The sequence below is a fragment of the Panicum virgatum genome, chromosome 9K (assembly GCF_016808335.1).
Source record: "Panicum virgatum strain AP13 chromosome 9K, P.virgatum_v5, whole genome shotgun sequence".
Lineage (NCBI taxonomy): Eukaryota > Viridiplantae > Streptophyta > Magnoliopsida > Poales > Poaceae > Panicum > Panicum virgatum.
In genome coordinates, this window is record NC_053144.1 from 19821688 (window position 1) to 19839519 (window position 17832).

The window sequence follows — 17832 nt, forward strand, 5'->3', positions numbered from 1 at the left end:
GGCTACCAAGATAAACTTATGATTTTTACTAGATGGGGGTATATTTGGCCGATCAAATCAATTCCCCATCCTCTGAACGGCCATGGTTTGATTATCGGATTCATGGCTGATGCAGGAACTCTTTGCACACTACCAAACTTTTGGCATTCCTGGCAACCTTAGTAATATGTAAAGCAATCTTCCAGCATCGTTGGCTGTTTCTCCTGATCACTCATTTCATCTTATAGGCCGATTGATGGGACCCACAGACACCTTCGTGAATTTCACCCATCCATACTTTTGCTTCCTCTTTATTGATGCATTTGAGCAAAACTCCATCAATCATTCGATAATACAGATCTTCTTCCAACAACACATACTTGATTGCTTGGAATCTGATCTTTCTATCTACTTTCTTGGAAGGATCCTTCAAGTAATCAACAATCTCCTTCCTCCAGTCATCAGCCGTTAATTCCATGGCCATCACCCCTTCCATTGGCCGATACCCTGAAGCATGCTGAGCCAGCCGATTTGCATCACTGTTATGAAATTTCGAAACATACTCAATGGTTACCTTCTTGAACTCTTTCAGCAATCGGAGACATTCCTCATGATATAACTACAAAATATCATCTTTGCACTCATATTCCCCAATTAATTGATTAATTACCAGCATAGAATCTTCAAAATTTTCAACAGCATCGGCTTTGATTTCTCGAATTAATTGAATTCCTTTGAGAATAGCACGATATTCAGCTTGATTATTGGTTGCGGATGCCTCAATTGGAAATGAGAACTCAAAATTTGCCCCCCGAGGGGAAATCAGCGCCACACCAATTCCAGAACCATTCCCACATGAAGATCCATCAAAGAATAAAGTCCAAGGAACCAGATCTACCATGCTTAGTTCTGGCCCACAATGTTGTACGATAAAATCGGCTACGGCTTGACATTTAACTGCTTTAGCCGATTCGTACCTCAAATCAAATTTTGACAAGTCCAGAATCCATTTTCCTATTCTCCCATTTAAAATCGGCAGCGAGAGCATGTATTTAATGACATCATCCTTGCTCACGACAACACACTCAGCTGATAATAAATAATGTCTAAACTTAGTACAGGAAAAATATAAGCAAAGACATAATCTCTCGACGGGAGAATACCTGGTTTCAGCATCCAGCAACCTTCTACTCACAAAATATATAGCTCTCTCTTTCCCTTCAAACTCTTGAATAAAGGCCGATCCGATAGCATGCTCATCAGCCGATAAATATAATTTAAACGGCTTGTGCTTTTGGGGAGGAACCAATACTGGAGGATGAACAAAATAATGTTTAATCTCATCCAATGCCTTCTGATGTTTTTCTCCCCATACAAACTCCTGATCGGCCTTCAACTTCAGTAAAGAGCTGAAAGGCTGAATTTTTTCGGATAGATTAGATATAAAGCTCCGAATAAAATTAATCTTGCCGATCAATGACTGAAGTTCAACTTTTGTTGTAGGGGCTTTGACTTTGTCAATGGCTGATATAGTCTTCTGACTAATTTCAATCCCTCACTCATGTACCATAAAACCCAAGAATTGGCCAGCCGATACACCAAAGGCACATTTATTCGGATTCATCTTCAAACCATGCCTTCTTATGCATTCCAAAGCTCTACGCAGATCGGCCAAATGCTCTTGGTGCCCCCCTCGACTTCACAACTACATCATCAATATATATTTCCACAATTTTGCCGATGAGTTCATGAAAAATATAATTCATGGCTCTTTGATATGTAGCACCGGCATTTTTCAGTCCGAAGGTCATGACTACCCACTCGAATAAACCAAGATGTCCTGGACATCTGAACGCGGTCTTGTGGATGTCTCCTTCTGCCATAAAAATTTGATTGTATCCAGCATTGTCATCCATAAAACTGATTACCTTGTGCCCAGCAGCGGCATCTACCAACATATCGGCTATCAGCATAGGGTAACCATCCATCGGCGTAGCCTTGTTGAGATACCTGAAATCAATGCACACTCATAATTTGTCATTCTTCTTATAAACAGGAACCACATTAGAAATCCATTCGGCATAACGACATTACCAAATAAAATTAGCTTCAATTAACCGTGTAATCTCGGCCTTTATATCTGGTAATATCTTAGGATTGCATCGTCTTGCTCCTAACTGATATGGCCGATATCCCGGTTTTATAGGTAAGTGATGTTCCACAATAGATCTATCCAAGCCAGGCATTTCATAATATTCCCAAGCAAAGCAATCTTTGTATTCCTTTAGTAAACTCTTCAGCTCTTGCTTGTATTTGGGATCTAGATTGGCACTAATAAATGTCGGCCTCGATCTATCACCATCTCCGATATCAATTTCCTCTAGTAAATCATCCGACGTAAATCCCTGCCCCAATTTCCCTTCTTCTTCTAGGAACTCATCCATTAGGAACTTTATGAAGAACCGACTGCTTGGATCAATGTGGAACTGTTACTGGCCAATTCATCATCGGCCTTAGCCTTAACACGCCAAACTTGTGTTTTAACTCCTTTCTTGTTTAGAGTCTGTTCTTGCTCTTCTTCGATGATTTTCAGTTGGCGTAGCCTCTGAACACGTCGCTTCTGAGACCTGGTCAAACCTCTTGGACACCACTGAGATTGACCTGTACGATTAGGTTCACGCTCTGGATCTTTCCGCATCGGCTGATCATCTCGCACTCTATCATCGGCCATCTGTTCTTAGCCGATCGTGTGCAGGCACTCTTCTTCCAGCAGGATCATGTAGCATGGTCCTGCCCCCCAGTCGATCATGCACCGATACCTTTTTTCCTAGCCGATCATGCACAGGAGTGCATTCACATCGATAGGGTTCATCAATATGACGTGGCCTTTTATATGATCGGCTGCCTTGACCATTGCATTCAGAGCAATCATATGCCGATGGCAATGTCAACCCTTCTTCCCAGTAGTAGACAAAGAAAGGACACCTCCAATGATCTTTCTCACAACGTTCCTCCTCTTTTCTGCACTGCCGCCTTTCACGATCACGCCGAAACTTGTTCAACAGCATTTGAGATGTGACACGTCTACGTGGCGCCGATGAACGTCCAGCATCCTCTTGCAAACCCTTCCCTTTCACTTCATCGGCCGCTATCTGCGCTTTGGGGTCAACAGCCACAGATTTCTTGGCCGATGATGATGTCAAATCTTTGGCTTGAGAAGGACCTTTGTCTCTGGCCACATTAACCATGTTCGTGGCGAAAGGATGCCCGTCAATCTTCATCGTCTTCTTGGGAGTTTCAAACTTCAACCTCCCTTGCTCGAAAGCCATCTGAATTTGCTGCCAGAAGACTTTGCATTCATTCGTATCATGCGACATGGCATTGTGCCACTTGCAGTACTTCATATGCTTGAGCTCTTCTTCTGATGGGATCTTGTGATATGGCTTCAACTTGATTGACCCTTTCCGACAATAACAAGTCAAAGATCTTGTCGGCTTTGGTGACATCGAACCCATATGACTCAGGTTCTTTCTTCCCAAATGGACACATCACCGACTTCTTGCTGTTTTGAATCCATTCAGCCAATGCGACCGTTTCTTGCTCCTCTTCAGAATCATCGTTAGCAGAATATTCCACATAGATTATCTTCTTCTGAAAAGGCTTCTTGAACTCGTAGGAACGAGTCTCTCCTGACATTCTGGCCACAATCTGGCTAATGCTCTCAAATTCTTGAGACGCATACTTGTCTTTAATGTGTGGCGAGAGCCCATTAAATGCCACTTCTGCCAACTACTGATCGGACAAAACCAGACTGTAGCAACGGTTCTTGACATCTCTGAACCTTTGAATGAAAGCAGCGACCGATTCATCGTTTCTCTGCCTTAAGCCAGTCAAATCGGTCAACTTCAATTTAGTAATCCCAGAGGAGAAGAACTGATGAAATTGTCTCTCCAGATCAGCCCAATATAATATGGAATTTGCTGGCAAAGTGGTGAACCAAACGAAGGCCGATCCAGATAAAGACAAGGAGAACAAACGGACTCTGAGTGCATCATGATTGCCCGCTTCTCCCAACTGTAGGAGGAACCTATTAACATGCTCCATTATTGAAACTTCCCCCTGCCCCGAGAACTTTGTGAAGTCGGGCATCTTGTACTTATGTGGGAGACGAATCTGATTATAAGCCGGAGGTTAGGGAGTCTTGTACATAACAGATTGTTGCTTTGGCCTCAAACCAAACTGCTCCCTCATCACTTCAGCTATCTTGGTACTCCAATCAACTTGCTGATCAACTGCTGTCATCTGCTGAGGAGAAGCCATGCTTGCTGTATTGGTCATCATCGCAAGCTGTGGTTGTGTAGGCATTATCGGCTGTCCAGCCGATTGCATCTGATGTGCCTGCTGGGGCATCCGATTGGGTGTCTGCTGAGTCATCATCGGCTATGGAACTGATGGACTAGCCGATTGCTGATCAGTAGATTCCATGTACGGTATGCTGACACATTGTATCTGCCCAGTTGCCTGATTGTGGAAAATCCAGTTGACTCCCTTCTGATGAGGATATTGCGAAATCAATACTTTCGAAGGAGACTGGGGCTGAAGCAGGATAGCAAGACGCTGTTGTAGAGTCATCGGCGGTGGCACCGATGCATTAGCTTGCGCAGTCATCTGTGGGCCCCATGTGCCTTGCGCATTCGGCTGTGTTGCCGATTGTTGGCGCCTACCAACGTCACCAGCGATGACGCCCGCGGACGCCAATTTGGGGCGGCAGTATTTCATGAACCACGAATGAATCCGCAAGCGCACGGAATACCACTGTAGCATTTTACCCGGGAGTATACCAGGGTGTCATTTATATTTTCGCAGGGAAGGCGGTGAGTGAGAGAATATATAGATTAGTTGGTGAACTCTATCTAGATAGGATATTCTCATGCATAAACAGGGGTAAGATAATAACATGGTAGGAGGTAGTGTGACACACACACAAACTACCCTCTTGGATAAATAAAAGATAAAAGAAATATAAAAGATGCTTTAGGCCGAGAGCAAGGTAAAAGTCAGAGCTCGAGTCAGCTGTGCCAGGCTAGCTATATCTACACTTTCTCATTGGTTAGCTCGTCAGAGATTAAACTACACAACAGGGAGATCGCTATCGAAGTAACGGGAGGAGCCCGTACACCCCGGCGACTTTATGTATCTCCTACCCCCCATACCGAACATGGAGGATTACTAAAAGGCTCGGACAGGGCTGTCACCACCTGCCGGTTACCTCTACAAACTGTGGGTATAGTTGACATCCAGCAACACTTAGCTAATCTAGACACCATGTCTACACTAGTAAGGGATACTCTAGTGTCCCGTGCGGAGCCCCCACCCTCCGGATGGACATACATCACACTTGAGCAATCATATGAATACTGGAGCAGTTGATAGAGTTCTAAGAACAAAAGACTAACCATCTCCAGCACAGGGTGATCATACAATGCAAGCATGGAATGATAACGCAACCATATCAAGAAGCATATATCCGATAACTCAGAACATACTTCAAGCAGATATCGGTAACCATAGTCTAATTCTATTACAAATAACCGAATATTACAAGAGAGAGCTAGAGATGAACCCATACCAAACTCTCGCGCAACTCCGGCGACTCGATGACTCCTAAACTTCTCCTAAACTCCACTAAGCCTAAAGACTATGCAAGGAATGCAAGAAAGGAGAGGTGAGTGGTGTGTGTGTGTTCTAATCTCTACCCCCTTGTATTTATAGCAGGGAGCCACGAGGTGAGACTACTGCAACCGAGTTCAGCAACCAGTGGAGAGGCGACACGTGGCGAAGTTGAGGCGATGGGGCCCATGGGCCAGGTCGGGCGACCTGTAGGTCGGTCGACCTGCCAGGTGGGCCAACCGACCCCAGCTTCGTCCAGCAGGCTGTCTTGGGCCTCCTTGTCTGGTCCACTATGGTCTTGGCCAGTCTTGGCTTGTCTGAATTGGGATCTTGCATCACTTTTGGTCCATCTGAGCCTGAATCATTGCTCTGATAATTTCTGTGATTTTATGTCGGGCCAAAATGTGTTTGTAACCTGCATATTATCTTGAAAACACAACTTGCATATTCTAAAAGGTAAAGTGAGGTTTAGGGACTTTATTGGATAAGGATGCGTGTAAGAAATGCAAACTCTCATGATTTTCTGATCAAGTTGACGCCTGGAAATGATCGTTAGTGAGCGTCAACACCGATGCATCCTGCTGAGTACCCATCGGCTGGGTGGCTGATGGGTCAGGCTGAGAAGTTATTGGCTGAGAAACCGATGCATTGAACTGTGCCTTAACTGGTGTGGTAAAGAAATTTGGATGCATACCATACCCAGTCATCGGATTCCATCCTTTGGGGAATCCAGACGCAGATCCACCTTGCGTGGCTGTAGGGATAGCCGAAGTGGTCGTGTAGATAGGAGCTGTTGTAGACGCATATGCTGTAGTAGTAGTTTGTGGTGGCACCTGACTGTTGCTCATCCCTGCCTGGCTATTTTGAGCCGACAGAGCTGCTGCCATGGACACTTCCAAGGGAATATATTGCATCTGATCTGGCTGTATGTAGCAAGAACCCATGCAACCTGGAAACGTGCCTTCAGCGAAAGTCTTGACCACTCCGTTGTGCACCGTGTTGCCCATAACTGTTGCACTCTTGATGAAAGCCTGTGCTACAGCTTGGCCAATCGCGTCCATCATCTTATTCTCACGTTGAGCCTCTGTCAATGGCTGGAAAGATGGAAGATTAATCTTCTTGATCACCTCACCAGATCTAGTGACGCTGTACGACTTGAGGCATTCACGCTTGAACTTTTCCACCACCTCCTCATATTCCTTCTTTTGATCTTCTTTAAGCTTGTCTTCAGGAACAGGAATCTGGTTTTCTTCATTGATCTCAGATTTATCAGTGAGTTCCACCATGTTGAAGCTTTCGGTCCCACCGGGCGTGCCAAAAGATGTGTTGACGCAAAAATCAACACACTGGAATCCGAGGGGAAGTGTTTGCCAAGCTCCGGAAAGTCAACCAAGCGTGCCAGTCAATTTGACCTGAAATTGACAAGGGAGAAAACAAAGTGAAATTCGAGAGCGTATCGGCTAGGATTCCGAATATCTCTCAGACAGGCGTATCGGCAAGCTCTGCCGATACGGTAGACGATAAAAAGATATTAAATGCAAGCGTGTAATGAAAGAGCGCGTCGGCAGGATCAGCCGATGCACTAAACAACAAAACCGGCTTGAGATAGCAGATTGGACGTATATAACAAGATCTAAGCTATGAATGTACAACTTAGATGATGTAAACTAAAAACAAATATAAACCGGCTCTTGAGATAACAAAAGTGTTACTGCAAAACCTAAAACCGATCTAATATGTTTTTAGTGGATAGAAAAACCTACAAATCTAGCCGATATCGATAATTTGTGAATAAATCTAGACGAGACGATAGCGATACGCCCGGAAGTCAAAACCTAGATAAACTCGATAACTTTTGAATAGATTTGAACGAAGCCACATCGATGCGCCCGGTAGATAAAGCTCAAATATACTCGGTAAAACGAAAACTCACCAGCAAACCAAGTCGCTCGAATGTGAGACGTCCTTGGTCAACTTGAAAGAACTCGTCGAAAAAGAAAAGAAAAGGCGAAGTCACCGAAAAGTGTAGAGAAATTGTAAATTGTTGTTGTATTGGATGTGTATCATGTTTTTCCGGTCCCTTACAACTCATATTTATAGTCTAGCGCTACCGAGTCCTAGTCGATTACGACAAACGTTACTTGACTTAAAAGAAAAAACTTACTAAAGATAAACTACTCTAAATATTACAACCGAATCGTCAAGATTCTCGTAGAGTTCGGGTCCTCTTCTCCTTCCTTGACTTCATCGGCAACTCTCCATCGGCCGAGCACTAGAACGGACAAGTCAGCATCTTCGCAGCATATTCCTCTGGTCCATCAAACGGACTCCATCGGCCGATTCTAATCCTGTGCATCTTTTGGCTTCTTCCAAATCGGCCACCTTCCCCTCACAAAAATCACCTTCATTGACATGTGTTAAAAAATGGTGTCAACAGATATCATCTTCTAGTTGAGTATGCTTAAATAGATGTCACGAACTATATGCTTAGCCGTGCTTAGCTTACCATAGAAGTCGAGAGGTGGCAAGGGTACCATCACTCGCGAGCTATAGAATGGATGTTTAATTCCACAAGATTAGCCAAAAATGGATAAAAGTTGAGCAACTAGGAATGATGATTCGGACTTGAGCAAAAATGGTGGACCATGTTAGGAGAGAATCCAAATTGTTAGTCTTGCTTGAGTCGGTTGAGGGACGTCTCTTTGGTCACTGGTCTCTTGAGCACTTTTTCGTACAAACCACATGCTTAATAATGGCACAGTATGCCAACTAGCATGATTCACACCTTCTCTTAATCGGATTCGGTGCGAGTTCTGATAGAGTGTGATCGGCGGTTTCGGTGCACTTGTCCTTCCCGACCATTCGCTCATAGCTGGTTGTGTTTGTGTGAACGGTTGAGGCATGAATCAACACTTATCCGATTGTTGGTCTTGTTCTCGTGTGGGAAAAGTTGTACACTCCTGCATGGTTAATAATCTATTGCAATAGCCGCGCTCTCGGTCATTGAGCACGCTCTCTGAGGTTTGCTCCAATGTAGAGTTTCGTGAAGGAAGTTCATGAAAGATTGAGCTCATGTTTATGATCACTTTACTTATATAACTGTACTGATGTATGTTGTAGAGATCTAGATGTTATGTCTTTTGCTTATTATAACTTGATTAAAGTTAGATGTTTTTATGCAAAATTAAATACCAAGACCTTTGCTTGTTACTAACCAAATGCATTCTCTTTGAAGTCGAGCAAGTATATACCCATATTGGATAAGTGCTGCGAGTACACTTTGTACTCATGGTGCTATCGTTAAGTTGTTGCAGGTGAACTGCAGCCGGAGGCCGTCTTTGGGTACTTCTAGCACGCGAACAGATGTGCGGATGAGGAGTAGATGGCCGGCGGCTATAAGAAGGGCACTAACGGCATATAATGTTAACCTTCTTATTTTGTGCTATGTATGGAATGAGCGCGACGTAGAACTTTCCGGTGCAAAACTCTAAGACTTGTTTTATGTACTTTGAACCTCTTTATGTAATGTGAACTCTATGTGCGGATGTGCTTATGTGATGATGTTTAACATATTGTGCTTGTGGAGCGTGTTTAAATCCTGAGCGTTGTTCATGACGCATTCCAAGAACTACTAGGATTGGTCCTTTTTAATCTAGTTGATTAATGGATGATGACTTGATTAACGGAACCAATTTGGACTGGTTCCTCACAGGTATTGTCAAGCTGGAATTTTTAGATTTGGGAATTGAGTTTTAAAATTATATTCTTGCGATGCAAGTTTTAAAATTTGTGAGATTCTTTTTTTTTGCTCCGTGCACTTTTTATTTTTGTTTGTTATTTTATTTAAGATGGATGCACACAAGTCTTTGATCTAGATAGCACACAACTACATAAGAACACCTTTTATGAATAACAGTAAAGTAAGTACACTAGAGTTAATTTAAACTGTAACTTGTTATCCACCAAATGATGCTCTGGTCAAGAGGACAAGATATATTCTCTGGTAATTTAATGTGAGAACCTCTCCATTTGTTCTTCCCTTTTCAACAGGAAGAATGAGATTTCTAGAAGTTCCTAGATATGATTTCTAAATTTCATAATGGATTTTCAGTGCACTTATCATGTTATTTTGTATTTATAAGAATAATAATAGTTTTTTTTGTGAATGATAACAAAGTAGGTTCATGACGGTGGGATATATTGTATGATACTTTTCATATGAGAACTTCTCCATTTATTTTTCAATTTCGAACAAGAAAATATAATCTCTTGAAGGCCCTAAATATGATTTCTAGATTCCATAATCGAATTGTAGTGTATTCTTTAAGTTATTTTAGTGGACTCTTTAAGAATTTGGAAGCACATGTGCAAGATGGAAAAGTGGCTTCCAACAAACCATATCTGCCGACCATATCATCACCACGCCTCATAATCAAGTTGAATATAGGATTCTAGGTCTTGTTTACAAGTCTCTAGCTCCAAACTAAAGCGGTTTAAATCCTTATTTCAACATGAAATAAAAGTTAAAAAAGATGCTTCATGCAAACCCTCGGGTTTGAGATGGCTGCTAGCTCCACTAGTTTTTGCAATTGTGAATATAACTCATGAAATTGTGGACAGAGCTACTCAAAAGTCAAAACTATCCTTATATCGATAACTTAATTTTAAAACTTTTGCCATTTATTTTCCACTATCAGTCCAATAAGATCATGGACCACGAGAATGTTCAAAAAGTTTGAGAGATGAGAAAAATGTTTGTTTTATATAAATTTGCTTAGAAATTTCCTTATATTAGAAATTGCATAGAAGAACTAAAGGAACATATCTGGTGCAAACCATAACTTTATGAAAACCCGTGCAAACCACGACAAAAAAGTTGTCTAAATTCATCAAAAAAATCACACATATAGATGATATGATGATACACAATTTTGTAAAATATCTTGTCCAAAATCGATTTTGTTTGTGAGATATAAAAATTACAAATTTCAAGCCAGAAAGCTGTCCAAGTGATTTGTTAGAAATTTGTTATTTTTATATCTTACAAACGAAGTCAAGTTCGGACAAGATATTTTACAAGATTGTGTATCATCATATCATCTACATGTGTGATTTTTTGGTGAATTTAGACGATATTTTTGTCGTGGTTTGCACTAGTTTTCACGAAGACTGTGGTTTGCACTAGATACGTTCCCAAGAAGGGAACTAATCCCTAATTTGCTTAATGGAAGTTAAGAAAAGTAATTTACTACCTGATGGTTATTTTTGTTTCAGAAGGCTCAATTAAATTACTATACAGGTCTCAAATGGGCTTTTTAAAATGAACAATGGCACATTTCGAGTAAGATGAAGACACATGCTCAATTACCACCCCTGAATTTTGCCAAATGTTGCGTGATCATAAAGTTATGCATATTTTTTTTAGTGTGAAGGTGTGCAAACTTTATTTGAAGAATAATGCTTAGAATTACCAGGGTTGAAAACATCACCGTGCCGACTGATTTCGTTTTCTGTATTACGAATTTACGATAACATTTCCGATCGTTTCCACTTTTAGTGAAACATAAAAGTTGTCATTTCAAACTAATTTTTATATTCATATTTTACAAAATCTATATATATTCATTTGATAAAATATAGAAAAATCAAGGCCATTCGTTTTTCGTTTTCTATTGTATGTATATACCGATTTCGACATTTTCCGATCGTTTTCATCGTATATTTCATATGAATTACAGATATCTGGGCCGTGTTTGGATCGCGCTAGCATCGTAGCACGCACGTTTTCCGAAAAGAAAATCTCGGATACATGGAGCACTAAATGAAGTCTATTTGCAAAATATTTTCAGGGATGGATGTAATTTTTCGCGACGAATCTAACGACGGTAATTAATTGGTGATTGGCTACAGTGATGTTACAGTAATCATCCTCTAATCATGCGGTCAAATGCCTCATTAGATTTTTCATAGTTCCTAGCACAGGGGTTCTGGAGTTCGTTTTGTAAACTGACTTTATTTAGTACCGTAATTAGCGATCAAAGTTTCCTAGCACTCCCTAGCGCAGAGACCAAACAGGGCCCTGTTTTCATCCTACGTACTCCTGTATGTCTAGATCTAGATGACACACATGACACAACCGCCTCTTTCCGTCTCTCGGCACCGCCTCAAGCCTTCAGGGCCGTCCCTGGGCACGTGCGGCCAGTGCAATGGTACAGGGCCCCATCTGCTAGGGCCCCCCAAATTATGTTTATCTTCTAAGCTTATACTACTAATTTATTGAGGTCTGCTTTAATTAACCACAGTCCAGTTTGTAGTTCGTGAGGCCAGCTTGCGTCCCTTTTGATTCCAACCATGTTTACCTTGTCTCCGGATCAGTTGTTGCACACTACACTCTCTTGCAGTTGTCTTGCAGTTACAGATTAGGCATGTACAGTAATCAACAATCAACACTAGGATAGAGATCCAAATTATGACGATGGGAGTTCTACATCCACTACAAATTAGCAACACTATGACTAATTGACTATTTATACATTATCCATTGGGGCATGGTTGTATCACTTCATTGGTGCTTGCTGTTAGGGAAAGACGACGTTGTTTGCCGATTTCGCATTAACATTAAGCATAAGGGAATTTAGGTTTAGGTCTCCGATCAATTGATTCAGGTTCCTATGCATACATGCACAAATTTAGGTTACTATATGTCATTGAATAAGTATATTGATGAGTACGAAAGTATCAATTAATTTTGTTATATTCATCTTTTGTGTATACTATGACTATATATATGTGCTTCAGACTTCAGTTCATCTTTATTTTCTATACATACAAGCCATATCTTCCACAAATTAGGTTAGAAAATATGATTTTGGCCAAAGAAAAAAAGAAATGATATATAGAAGATCTAACTTAACATATAAAAAATAGATATGGATAATTCTGAAGTACTTGCTATTTTATTTAGAACCCAAATTTAGGGCCTGTTTATACTTTTGCACAGGGCCCCTGGATTTCCCGGGACGCCCCTGCAAGCCTTCGACAAAACATTTCTAAAAAAAAAAAGCCTTCGACAAAACAAGCCGCACCCTATCCCACGACTCCAGCAATCGGATCGGGAAATTGTTTCCCACTCCCCCGCCCTCGCCGCCGCCGCCTCCCGCCCCTCGTCTACGCCCCAGCAGCCGCCGCCTCACGCCGGCCTAGCGCAGCCGTCGTCCCCGCGCCACCCCCCACCTCATCGGCGTCATGTCCGGCCCCACCCCGACTCCGACCCCGACCCCTCTCCCGCCGCCGCCGCCGCCGGCGGCCGCTCGGCCCGCGCGGTACGACTTCCTCAACTCCAAGCCGCCGCCCAACTACGTCGCGGGTCTCGGCCGTGGCGCCACCGGGTTCACCACTCGCTCGGATATCGGGCCGGCCCGCGCGGCGCCCGACCTCCCCGACCGCTCCGCCTCCGCTGCCGCGGCACCAGCCGTCGGCCGCGGCCGCGGGAAGCCGCCAGGCGAGGACGATGGCGACGATGACGGGGGCGACGAGGAGAAGGGGTATGACGAGAACCAGAAGTTCGACGAGTTCGAGGGCAACGACGCCGGGCTCTTCTCCAACGCCGACTACGACGACGACGACCGCGAGGCGGATGCGGTGTGGGAGAGCATCGACCAGAGGATGGACTCGCGCCGCAAGGACCGCCGCGAGGCGCGGCTGAAGCAGGAGATTGAGAAGTACCGCGCGTCGAACCCCAAGATTACCGAGCAGTTTGCTGATCTGAAGAGGAAGCTGGCCGATCTGTCTGCACAGGAGTGGGAGAGCATACCTGAGATTGGGGACTATTCGCTACGCAACAAGAAGAAGCGGTTCGAGAGTTTCGTACCAGTGCCGGACACCCTTCTTGAGAAGGCCCGGCAGGAGCAGGAGCATGTCACGGCGCTTGATCCCAAAAGCCGTGCAGCTGGTGGCACAGAGACGCCGTGGGCGCAGACTCCTGTTACCGATCTTACAGCTGTGGGCGAGGGTCGTGGCACTGTGCTTTCGCTGAAGTTGGATAGGCTATCAGATTCAGTTTCTGGGCTCACTGTTGTTGATCCCAAGGGGTACTTGACAGACCTGAAAAGCATGAAGATTACTAGTGATGCGGAGATTTCTGACATCAAGAAGGCACGACTCCTGCTGAAGTCAGTGACTCAGACGAACCCTAAGCACCCACCTGGTTGGATTGCTGCTGCTAGGCTTGAAGAGATTGCAGGCAAACTTCAGGCTGCTCGGCAGCTCATCCAGCGTGGCTGTGAGGAGTGTCCCAAAAACGAAGATGTTTGGCTTGAGGCATGTCGTTTGGCTAGTCCAGATGAGGCAAAGGCTGTCATTGCCAGGGGTGTTATGTCAATTCCAAATTCTGTGAAGCTGTGGTTGCAGGCTGCAAAATTAGAGACCAGTGATCTGAATAGGAGCAGGGTGTTGAGGAAAGGATTGGAGCACATTCCTGATTCCGTGCGGTTGTGGAAGGCTGTAGTTGAGCTTGCAAATGAGGAGGATGCAAGGTTGTTGCTTCACAGGGCTGTGGAGTGTTGCCCACTGCATGTTGAGCTGTGGCTTGCCCTTGCAAGGCTGGAGACTTATGACCAAGCAAGGAAGGTACTTAACAAGGCAAGGGAGAAGCTGCCCAAGGAGCCTGCCATTTGGATTACTGCTGCGAAGCTGGAGGAGGCTAATGGGAACACACAATCAGTTAGCAAGGTGATTGAGAGAGGTATCAGATCTCTACAAAGAGAAGGGATGGATATTGATAGGGAGGCATGGCTTAAAGAAGCAGAAGCTGCAGAGCGTGCTGGATCTGTTTTGACTTGCCAGGCTATTGTGAAGAACACAATTGGCATTGGTGTTGATGATGAGGATCGGAAGCGTACTTGGGTTGCTGATGCTGAGGAATGCAAGAAGCGTGGTTCAATTGAAACAGCGCGTGCCATCTATGCTCATGCGCTTACTGTGTTCCTTACTAAGAAGAGTATTTGGCTGAAAGCAGCTCAGCTTGAGAAGAGCCATGGGACTAGGGAGTCACTTGATGCGCTCCTCAAGAAGGCTGTTAACTACAATCCACGAGCTGAAGTGTTATGGCTTATGGCTGCAAAGGAGAAATGGTTGGCTGGGGATGTACCTGCTGCTCGAGCCATTCTTCAAGAAGCTTATGCTGCTATCCCTAATTCAGAAGAGATCTGGTTGGCTGCATTCAAGCTTGAGTTTGAGAACAACGAACCAGAGAGAGCAAGAATGCTTTTGGCTAAGGCCAGGGAAAGAGGAGGCACTGAGAGGGTTTGGATGAAATCTGCCATTATTGAAAGGGAGCTAGGGAATGTGACTGAGGAAAGGAGGTTGTTAGAGGAAGGTCTGAAGCTATTCCCCTCATTCTTCAAATTGTGGCTAATGCTTGGACAGATGGAAGACCGCCTTGGTCGTGGAGCAAAGGCCAAGGAGGTTTATGAGAATGGCCTGAAGCAGTGCCCTAGTTGCATCCCTCTTTGGCTCTCTCTAGCTAGCTTAGAGGAGAAGATTAGTGGCTTGAACAAATCCCGTGCTGTTCTCACAATGGCAAGAAAGAAGAACCCAGCTACACCTGAACTCTGGCTTGCAGCAATTCGAGCTGAACTGAGGCATGCAAACAAAAAGGAAGCTGATGCTCTGCTGGCTAAGGCATTACAAGAGTGTCCCACAAGTGGTATTCTGTGGGCTGCCTCTATTGAGATGGCGTCACGCCCCCAACGTAAAGCGAAGAGTTCAGATGCTATCAAGCGTTCTGATCATGATCCACATGTCATTGCAACTGTGTCCAAACTCTTCTGGCTTGAGAGGAAGTTTGATAAAGTTAGGACTTGGTTGAACAGGGCTGTTACTCTTGCTCCTGATATTGGGGACTTTTGGGCATTGTACTATAAATTAGAACTTCAGCATGGAAATGCAGACACTCAAAAGGATGTCCTTAAAAGATGTGTTGCAGCAGAACCAAAACATGGTGAAAAATGGCAAGCAATAAGCAAGGCTGTTGAGAACTCACATCAGCCAGTTGAGGTTCTTCTAAAGAAAGCTGTCCTAGCTTTTGATGCGGATGAAATTCTCAATGCTGGAGGCGCCTAGACTCTGAGATCATAGATATATTTTTATAAGGTATTTGGTGAATATGTTCCATGCAGTTCTGATAAATTTCACCGCCTGAAATTACTGTTTGCTCCTTTATGAGCTATTTTGTCTTTTTTAATATTTTATTTATATTGTTGAGTTTATATGTAATCATTGAAAGTTGCGAGTAGGTGGTTTAAGATGAGCATAGTTATTATTTTGGCTGCATAATTAAGTACCTCTATCATGCTTCAAATCTATCTCGATTCTATGACAAGTCTAAAGTATTTTTCAAGTTCTGTAGACATTCTGTTGATGCTTTATTGTTTGCAGCCAGCTTGATGCGGAATTATTACTTTTGCGGCTTAGCTAGTTTTAGTCTACCATTTGTTTTGAACTTGTTTTTGCCTTCTTGCTCCCTGTGATGCTAAGGTTCTGCAAGGCGGAAGGATATATTTAGTTACCTTATCTGTTTGCCATATATTTTGTTTAAGCGAGGTGGTTTCTTTTTTGTTTCTTAGGCTGACAAGCAGTCAATCTTAACAGAATTGGGTGGAGATTGGCATGGTAGTTATAGGTTAAAGCACATGACAGCTAACAATCTGCCAATCTGGTTTACTAACATTCTGATGGGTTAAATGATCAATCAGAGAGGTGCCTCCATCTAACTCCTGTGAATGTACATATTCACGGCTTGAGTGTCTGGCCACCAAACCAGCACCTGTGAACTTATGTTTTGTACATTGAAACGAAATGCTGCTTACAGTTTCTTTTCTATATTGAAATATTAGTTGGTAGTGCTCTCTTGATATTTTGTTAGCTTTCTTTTTCTCTGCTCAAGTTTGCCCGTATGTCATTTTTACCTGGCTAAGAGAAGTTGTTCCTGATTTCGTTTCTTTTACAGATCTATACCTTAGATATCTTCTTCTACTGGAATGACAGAGAGAGAAGAAAGAGCTGGGTAGTGTGCTGGTTTGGACTCCAGTGATCAGCTTTTGTTGGTAGTGTCAGCTACCAAACTATTTGTACAACACATTTGAGAGTGGAAGCTTAGGTATGCTAGCGAAGCATACGACCAATTTGCTTGTTAGGAGATGTTATGTCAACCTCAATTGCACGCTCCAACTAGGACGTGAGACAGTGTGCATGTATTGAAAGTCTATGCATTCGCAGAGATGTATAAAATCATTTGAACTTAGTGTATATGCTCCACTTTATTTTCACACACACTGTGGATTTTGTCATTACTGATATTCTGATTTGATACTGAAAATCACAACTGAAATGTCCTTCAAGTTCGGAGAACAATGGAAATTTGATGAATGCCTAGGATGTTTAGGCTTCATTGTGAATTGTTTTGTTCCGACTAATGCTTTGTGCACTGATACAATGTTCATTATTGTTCTTATGCTTTTTTTATTTAGCTTCTGCTTGATATCAAATTACGGTTTTCCTTGGCTAAGGAACTTCTATTTAATTCTTTCTGGCTGCCCACAGGTTTGAATCTTCTGCATACTAACATTGGAATTTGGAATAGCTGAAGAAAGTAACAACAGTTTGGCGAGTAAATAATTCCTGTCAGGAATCAGCACCGGAGCTGGATTGATTTCTGCTCGCTGCCAAGATGAGTTTGCAGCACTGCCCAAGACAGAAGATACGCTCGTTTGAGTTTTCAGCCAAGACATAGACAAGCTCGGTTTTTTCCACATTGCACGAGGAGAGCTTAAATTGTGGAAGCACAATTCAGTTGTCATGCGTCTATCAGTCAACGCAATCTAGAACTTCTGTATATGGTTCCCCATGATCTGTCTCCATGCTGGCAAAATTCCGAGGGCAGAGTTAACCAAATAGGAAAATACACAATGGTGTGTGCCCTGAAAAGTTCTCCCGGTATGAAAGGTTCATTATTATTCCCTTTTATACTGTATATATTTGGGCTGGTTGGAACCGAACATGATCAAGCTAAAACAGTCTATATGAAATGGCTTGGGGCGTATCTAGAGATTACATGTGCATGAATTTGGTTCTGGGGCATGTGCACGGAAAATGATTCCACTCCGCACAAAATGACACATGAAG

At 43.2% G+C, this 17832-nt stretch overlaps 1 protein-coding gene across 2 annotated transcripts; it reads left to right on the forward strand.

Moving 5' to 3' along the window:
* The first annotated feature begins 12755 nt into the window (after nucleotides 1-12755).
* On the forward strand, nucleotides 12756-17755 carry LOC120650634 (protein STABILIZED1-like). Of its 2 annotated transcripts, XR_005665729.1 has the most exons (3): nucleotides 12756-15801; nucleotides 16658-16807; nucleotides 17251-17755. XR_005665729.1 is itself a non-coding variant. In XM_039927810.1 (2 exons), exon 1 carries the CDS (start codon nucleotides 12895-12897, stop codon nucleotides 15769-15771), a length of 2877 nt encoding a protein of 958 aa, XP_039783744.1. In that variant the 5' UTR covers nucleotides 12756-12894; the 3' UTR covers nucleotides 15772-15801; nucleotides 16658-17105. The 2 variants fall into 2 exon arrangements, 1 of the variants encoding a protein (XP_039783744.1); XM_039927810.1 differs by lacking the exon at nucleotides 17251-17755 and having other exon boundaries at nucleotides 16658-17105.
* The last annotated feature ends 77 nt before the right edge of the window (nucleotides 17756-17832 follow it).